Below are 7616 nucleotides of genomic sequence, written 5' to 3'. Positions count from 1 at the left end.
GAGTGATCCAACTCTCAGATTTCATCAAAAATATCTTAATTCGTGTTCTGAAGATGAACGAAGGTGGTTGAACAACATGAGGGAGAGTAAATACTGACAGAATTTTAATTTTTGGGTGAACTTTCCCTTTAATGCACAACTGAACTGTGTTCAGGAAGTAACCAAGGCGCTTAACTAATGACCTTCCTCTTGTCTGTTATCTTACAGTGTTTGCAAGCACTGGAGTTTCTGCACGCTAATCAGGTCATTCATCGAGACATCAAGAGTGACAACGTGCTTCTGGGAATGGACGGTTCTGTCAAGCTCAGTATGTTCCGCACTTCTGCAGAAAACTGCACTGAAGTTCAGTTAGAAGCGTACAAAGATGTTGATTGTGGTTAGGCACTCTCTCACTGAAAGGTGCATTCACACATGGTTCTCTCAGACGCATAAAGCGTCATATTTGGTTTAGCAGCTCGCTCTGAACAGTACATCTCTTGTGAGCCAAAACTAGGTGACTAAAGTAAAAGGTTGTTAACTATAGATGTAGAAACTGACTAATGACAGGTATTCAAGTGTAAAAGTACCCAACAGCACTTAAAATGCATTTGAAGAGATGTTGTAGGGCTGCACAATTAATCGAATTCATAATCGCGATTACAATTATGGATGCCACAATTATGTAATCGTTCAAAGGCACAATTACAAGAAGTCCACTTACATTATTCTGTGTGGATAAAATGTGTTTTTTTTCCTTCTACAGCTTATCCTAAGTCCCCCCCCCCCATTGTTTTAATTTTAGTTAGTGTAACATTATAATTAAGCCATAGAAAAGCAATGAAGGTTTCTCAGGAGTTTTCGGCTGGTTTATTTTGATATAACAATATGGCATGCAGTCGCTTCAAACAATGGCATAAAGCTGTTCAAAACATCATTCAATATAAATTGTGATAATCGTAATTAATAATCGCAATTATAATTTCAAGGCAATAATCGACTATTATGATTTTTTTCATAATCGTGCAGCCCTAAGATGTTGTTAGTATTTTGATGTACGCTGATAATGTTTAGTGCACGCTGGTTATCGCAGCAAACGATCTTGTCGAAGTTCATCATCTCCGCATTTCTTCAGAAGTTTTTCACCCTAGACATGCGCTGTGAATCAAACTAGCCCTAAACTAATAAAATCTGCAATTGGCTTGATGGTAGATGGCATTTGATTAGATGCAAATGAAAACAAGGCTGTGAATGGGCCTCAATCTTGAATCAAGCTAAACAAACTTCTAAGTTGGTTATGAAACAACAATTTTGTCAATTGTCCCATTTTAATTGACGTTATTCAGGTTTTACAAGCAATTTGCTCATGTTTCATAAATGCAGCCGATAACTGTATTTCTTAAAGGATTAGTTCACTTCAGAATTTAAGTTTCTTGATAATTTACTCACCCTCACGTCATCCAAGATGTTCATGTCTTTCTTTCTTCAGTCGTAAAGAAATGTAGGTTTTTGAGGAAAATAAATCACTCCAGGATTTTCTCCATATAGTGACTTCAATGGAGTCCAACGGGTCGAAGGTCCAAATGTGAGTTTCAGTGCAGCTTCAAAGTCTCGACACGATCCAGCCGAGGAATAAGAGTCTTATCTAGACAAACCATTATAAAATCATAAACATTTCTATACTTTTTAACCACAAATGCTCATCTTTCACTAGCTGTGATGCGCCACGCATTACGTAATCACGTTGAAAGGTCACGCGTGTTCCTGTTCATAAATGTAGAGTAGGTCGAAAATCTGTCTCATTTTCTCCTCCAACTTTAAAATTGTCTGAAATAGTTGCTATACCTTTTATTTATTTTTTTGTAAATAACGTTTGACTTAGTCTTTGCATGTTCGCTTTGTAAACACTAGGTCGGTACTTCCGCCTATGTCACGCGTGACCTTCCAAACATGATTACGTAATGTGTGGCGCATCACAGAGCTTGAGCAAGACGAGCAAAATTTACATTTTTAAATTTAAATAACCAATTGTTTCGCTAGATAAGACTCTTATTCCTCGGCTGGATCGTGTCGAGACTTTGAAGCTGCACTGAAACTCACATTTGGACCTTCGACCCGTTGGACCCCATTGAAGTCACTATGGAGAAAATCCTGGAACGTTTCCCTCAAACTTATTTTCTTTTCGACTGAAAAAAGAAAGACAGGAAATTTAAGTGAATTAATCCTTTAAGGTTTTGGGTCACATCTAGTTTCCATAACCTTTTATCCCCCCCAAAGTCCATTGGAATTGTTTTTGAATTGTGTATTTTTGGTGTTTCACCATCTTGATCAACGACACCTAAGTATGCAACCGTATGACCCACTTTTAAACTAGCTGTTCTTCAATCCATCCCATCCTTGGTGTCAAATATGGCATCTACTGATTCCAAGGTCTATAGGTTCCATCTAAAGGTGCATTAGTGACATTTAACAGCTTGCAAAAAAGGTCCATTGTCCAAAAAGCGTAGAGATGTATAAAGCACTGCTCACTCAAAGTCACTTTCAAACTGAGTTGCTTTCTGTTGTTTAGCGAACCAACTTGAACATGAACAAAATCCGTGTGGGGAATTTTCTCGCCCTCACATGACACTCCAGATTGCAAGGATTTCTATAGGAATTAATGGATTTTGCTCACGAAATTTAAATCCTCAAGACCTTAAGTCATCAATGAAGTTACACAAACCAGGTCTAGAAATGTCTCTAAACTTTCTATTGTCTCCTTTGCAGCTGACTTTGGGTTTTGTGCCCAGATCACTCCTGAACAGAGTAAGAGGAGCACTATGGTGGGTACACCATATTGGATGGCTCCGGAGGTCGTGACGCGCAAAGCCTACGGACCCAAAGTCGACATCTGGTCCCTGGGCATCATGGCCATCGAGATGGTGGAGGGAGAACCGCCGTACCTCAATGAGAACCCACTGAGGGTATGTTGGCGTCATTAGCTGCGTTTCCATTACAGATTTGCGCAAAACTTTTGCGATATTTTGTAAATGTCGATAAAAAACTATTGCGTTTCCATTAACCGATGTTATGCGTCTAAAACCTTGTTTTTTCCTCTCGCGATCAGTCTTTCCAGAAATCATGGCAACAGATGTTGGTAGGTTTACGTATATAGCAGCCTCTGCACTAGAAACTATTTTTAGTGGAAGGAGACATATGTGTGTTATCCAATCATTAATGACAAGGATAGACCCTTGTACTTGAGAGTTGCACATATGAGGAGTTTCTGGGTGTTTCTCCCTCATTTCTGCTTCAAGTTTTTGATAAATTGTGGTATTTCTTTGTTGTTTAGAATCCAGTATTCCTGTAATACTTTTGTCTTTTATGAGTTTAATGAAGAACTCTCTCGTATTTTGTCCAAACATACCGCGTCTTCTACGTCAGGTGACCTTTAAATGTGCAAAAACTGTTTCCATTGCAGTTTTGCGAAATATATATTTTTCTAATTGGCTGAAAAACCACCTCGAGCTTAAAAACTTCTTTGCGATATATGGGAGTTTTTGCGAAATTGACGCGTTTCCATTTGGCGTATTTTCAATTTGCGCAATTTGAAGGGTAATTGAATTGCTGATTTGAGTCCGTTGACAATCCAACTATAATCTAGGGCAGAGGTCTTCAATCCTGCTCCTGGAGGGCCACTGTCCTGCAGAGTTTAGTTCCAACCTGCTTCAGCACACCTGCCTTTGTATATTCAAGCGATCCTGAAGAGCTTGATGAGCTGATTCACGTGTGTTTGATTAGGGTTGGAACTAAACTCTACAGGACAGCGGCCCTCCAGGAGCAGGATTGAAGACCTCTGATCTAGGGCTACCCTCGACTAAAGATTTTTAAATTTTGACTATTAGTCGTTCATTTAAGCCACTAGTCGACTAATTGTGCGTTTATATTAATAAGCCATAAATCAAAATAATGCACCTTTAGTTGTCTATATAAAATGCGTATAGCCTAATCAGTGCACAAATTAAAACATAAAGCTTGCCACAGCGCACCGGCAAATATAATGATTATGAATGTGTTGTGGAAAAAATCAGTCTCATTCTGTCTAAACATTTTAATAATTTATTGGTAAGTTTTCTGTTTTTGGCTGCAGAGACTAAGTCGTCGATCCTGACTCGTGATCTCCACAGTGGTGGAAGCGCCTATATGCACATTTCATACGGATTACATAATCGTAGAATATTTATGTTCATTCAAATGTAAAAATGCCAAGCTTTCTATAGGTATATTTCTCATGCCTGTGATGCAAGTATACGCTGAGTTTCAGTTCATTTATGTGATGTGCTCAAGTTCAAGACCGAATCGACAGAAAGCACCATTATTTTACAGAAACACAACGTTTTGTGACTTTACAAAAATAAAAGTAGACCCTTTACACTTTGCGTTACTCTTATCTGTAAGACCAAACATTGAGTATTTGAAGTTAAAACTCAAGTGATGCACCGGCGCCTGTATGTCATGCTGTAAACACACTCTCCACACAAATACTTAGATATGCGCCTAATAATAGCACACATTTATCTAGATTAACATTAGAGCGAGCGGACTTGTAAAGTTGCTGCTACTTTTATGTTTCAAGTGATAAGCCGTATTTGAGGTCAATAAATGAATGTTTGGATTTCCTGCCGTTAACGATCTGTCCGTTACAGCCTGCGTGATTTCGCCACTTTTTCAGTTTGTTTTCTGCGACTAAACGACTAATACAATTTTGGTCGACTAACGGTTATTTGACTATTAAGGGGCAGCCCTACTAAAGTCTCAACTCTTTCTTCCTCAGGCGCTCTATCTGATTGCCACCAATGGTACTCCAGAGTTGCAGAGTCCTGAAAAGTTATCGCCCATCTTCAGAGACTTCCTAAGTCGCTGTCTGGAAATGGACGTGGAGAAGAGGGGTGGAAGCAAAGAGCTTTTGCAGGTAAACCAGCCAGCAACTAGTACTAGCGATTAGGTTTGAGAATCGAAAATCGATTCCAGAATTGAGGTCAGGAATCGGATACTTGTTATAAAATGTAAATTTCGATTCCTCTTATCGATTCCTTTGTGAGCATTTCAAAAGGACTTTAAACACTTCAAGGGCGAGACGTTTTCTCTGCTCACACACGACACGGCCAAAGCGCGCTCACAGAAAATGTGATTTTAAATCATTCAAGCGCGAGACGACTCGGGCGCTGTTTTCAGTTCTATAGGCGTGTGTATAATAGGCAACTCTTAAAGTGACAGCAGCCTAATATTCCTGCTGCCGTCTCTATAATAACACTAGTCAAACAACAAAAGACAAAGAAAAAATTCACTCGTTTTGACTGAATAACTTCTGTAACTATATTTGTAATGTATATTTTACTTATAAAGTGCAGTGTTATTTTACATTTGATTACAGTTTCTGTACCGGAATACCTGAAAATCTTAAAACACTGTTTATTTCAAATTTGTGATTGCTAATTTTTTACTTGTTCTTTTTTAATTACGAAGTGTTTTCTTGCCTTTTAATAATGCTGGAAATTTATATTAGGAAATTTATATAAAATTTAAATGTATACTAGTTAGGCTATTTGTTTTTATTTAGTATTTTTAAACCACAGGCAAAATTCCTTGTGTAAGTGTTCTTTAGCCTGTTGATTTTTGTTCATGATATTCAGCTACAATTAAATATTTTGCCATGTGAATATCTTAGTTTTTTTTTTTTATCTTCGAATATCGAAAAGAATCGGAATTGAGAATCGGAATCGTTAAAATTCAAATGATACCCAACCCTACTAGCGATTTAAGGAATAGCATGACTTGTGTAAACTTGTTCATTGATCAAACCTTCTGTCTCCTCAGCATCCCTTCCTGAAGTTGGCCAAACCTCTCTCGAGTCTCACTCCTCTCATTTTGGCTGCCAAGGACGCCATGAAGAACAACCGTTAGCCTCCCGCTACGAACGAGCTGTGCCCGAAAGCACAGCGAACTGCTGAACACTCTCGAAATCTGTGCCAGGTGTTTTTACCAGTGTGTCAACAACATTTCAATGTTGCCAAAACAAAACTACAAGCATTTAATTAGGGTCTTTGCCTGTTTTTAACCCTGTATTGGCCGCTGTGGTATTGGGGGGTATTAGATGTCCTCCTGCTCTCATTAGATTCTTGTTGGACTTTGTGTTTTATGTATGAACTCTTCCACTCTTTGGCTTCTATAGACCTCATATGCTCCATAATTGATGACATAAAATCAATTATGGTGATTTTTTTTTTTTTATCCAGCTGGAGACCTTTTGTTAGTCTTTCTGTAGCCAGAATCACGACTGAAAACTGTGTAAGCCTACTCCTGTTCTTGACCCGAAGGGAAGAGCACCTTACTGATACACACCAACTGCGAGCAGTGAATGATTTTTTGTAGTCACTTGTGCCTTTGTTCTTATTCCAGCAAACACCTTTATACTTTGTCTAAAGAGGCAGATTTTTGCCATTTGAACTTCCTCTAACCTGAGACGAAACTTTCATGTGATGAAATGTGTATTTGACGTACTTCGAAGAAGCGTAGCATTTCAGTTGATGTAGTTAACCGAAAGCAGGACACGTAGATTAGATGTGTATGTTTGTGTACATGAACACCTTCTTGTTGTTTTAGTAACTAACAGTTTATTATGAAGTAAATCCAGTTGTCGATAAGTCATGATGTAAGAACTATTTTTTATGTTTTTCAGTCACTTGTTTTGCAAGTAAAAGCCGGATTCCTGCAAATTCTGTGAACAATACAGTCATTGCAACATTGTGTACATCTCTTGTTCTTCATTGAAAGAGGACTTGAAACTTGAGATTAAAATAAACTCTCTCTAGGGCTCTTTTGTAGTCTGTTTAAAGCTTCTCATGAGTTAATGGGGTCATTCCTGCTATACAGCACCATTTAAGCTCTTTGACTTGTACAACTAAACTAATGTTGAAAATGTAAGGACTTTAAAAGGGTTAAGTAGCCTTTCAGAAATATGTGAATCAAGCTATAATTAAGTTTAAGTGCTTAAGCTTGACCATATTTACACAATCATTTGCTTAGTGATTTTAAAAGTTAATTTGCATGGGAATGTTAACTTGAAGCTATTCTTAACCTTTAATATCTGTATTAGTTGTCTTTTACCCTTTTGGCTTTTCTTTGAATTTGATATCTTGACATATGTAATTTCATCTAACAGGATGTGGCCTGTTTTAGCCTGGGACAAACTAATATCACAAATCAGGAAATTCATCAAATCAGTACTTGGTTTTTCCATCCAAAATTATTATAAATTTACTTGTGTTTTTGATAAAAGTAAAATGATTTCCATGTTTATAAATATTTAAATATATTTGTATCCCAATTAATTAAAACATGATAGGATCATGAGCTAATAATACATTTTAACGTTAATAATCAATTCCTGTGTTTCCTTTAAGTTTTACACTATAAAACACACACACACACACACACACGCACGCACGCAGTATGGGGGCGCTATTTTCTTTCCCGCCGCAAAAAATACAAACCTTAACGGTCGCGCAAGCAGTCAGAAGAACGAGTATCATCACGAAGATCGAAGTCATCGATTATTTCTGTTTAAAGTTGTCCATTCTTATCTGGAATTCACTCCTGAA

The 7616-nt window shown here is 37.7% G+C and overlaps 1 protein-coding gene across 2 annotated transcripts in view; it reads left to right on the top strand.

Moving 5' to 3' along the window:
• Positions 1 to 6850, top strand: part of pak2b (p21 protein (Cdc42/Rac)-activated kinase 2b) — a 17829-nt gene extending 10979 nt beyond the window's left edge. For both annotated transcript variants that reach the window (XM_077225848.1, XM_077225847.1), the window contains exons 12-15: positions 208 to 307; positions 2743 to 2939; positions 4790 to 4927; positions 5833 to 6850. In XM_077225848.1, the coding sequence (XP_077081963.1) occupies positions 208 to 307; positions 2743 to 2939; positions 4790 to 4927; positions 5833 to 5919 (522 nt within the window). In that variant the 3' untranslated portion in view covers positions 5920 to 6850. The remainder of the gene's footprint in view (positions 1 to 207; positions 308 to 2742; positions 2940 to 4789; positions 4928 to 5832) is intronic.
• Positions 6851 to 7616: the final 766 nt, after the last annotated feature.

This window comes from Siphateles boraxobius, unplaced genomic scaffold (assembly GCF_051911475.1).
Source record: "Siphateles boraxobius isolate OS27281-9 unplaced genomic scaffold, OSU_SipBor_1 13, whole genome shotgun sequence".
In the NCBI taxonomy this organism is placed as follows: Eukaryota; Metazoa; Chordata; class Actinopteri; order Cypriniformes; family Leuciscidae; genus Siphateles; species Siphateles boraxobius.
The sequence above is the reverse complement of the archived record's forward strand: the minus strand, read 5'-3'. Positions and strand labels throughout refer to the sequence as shown.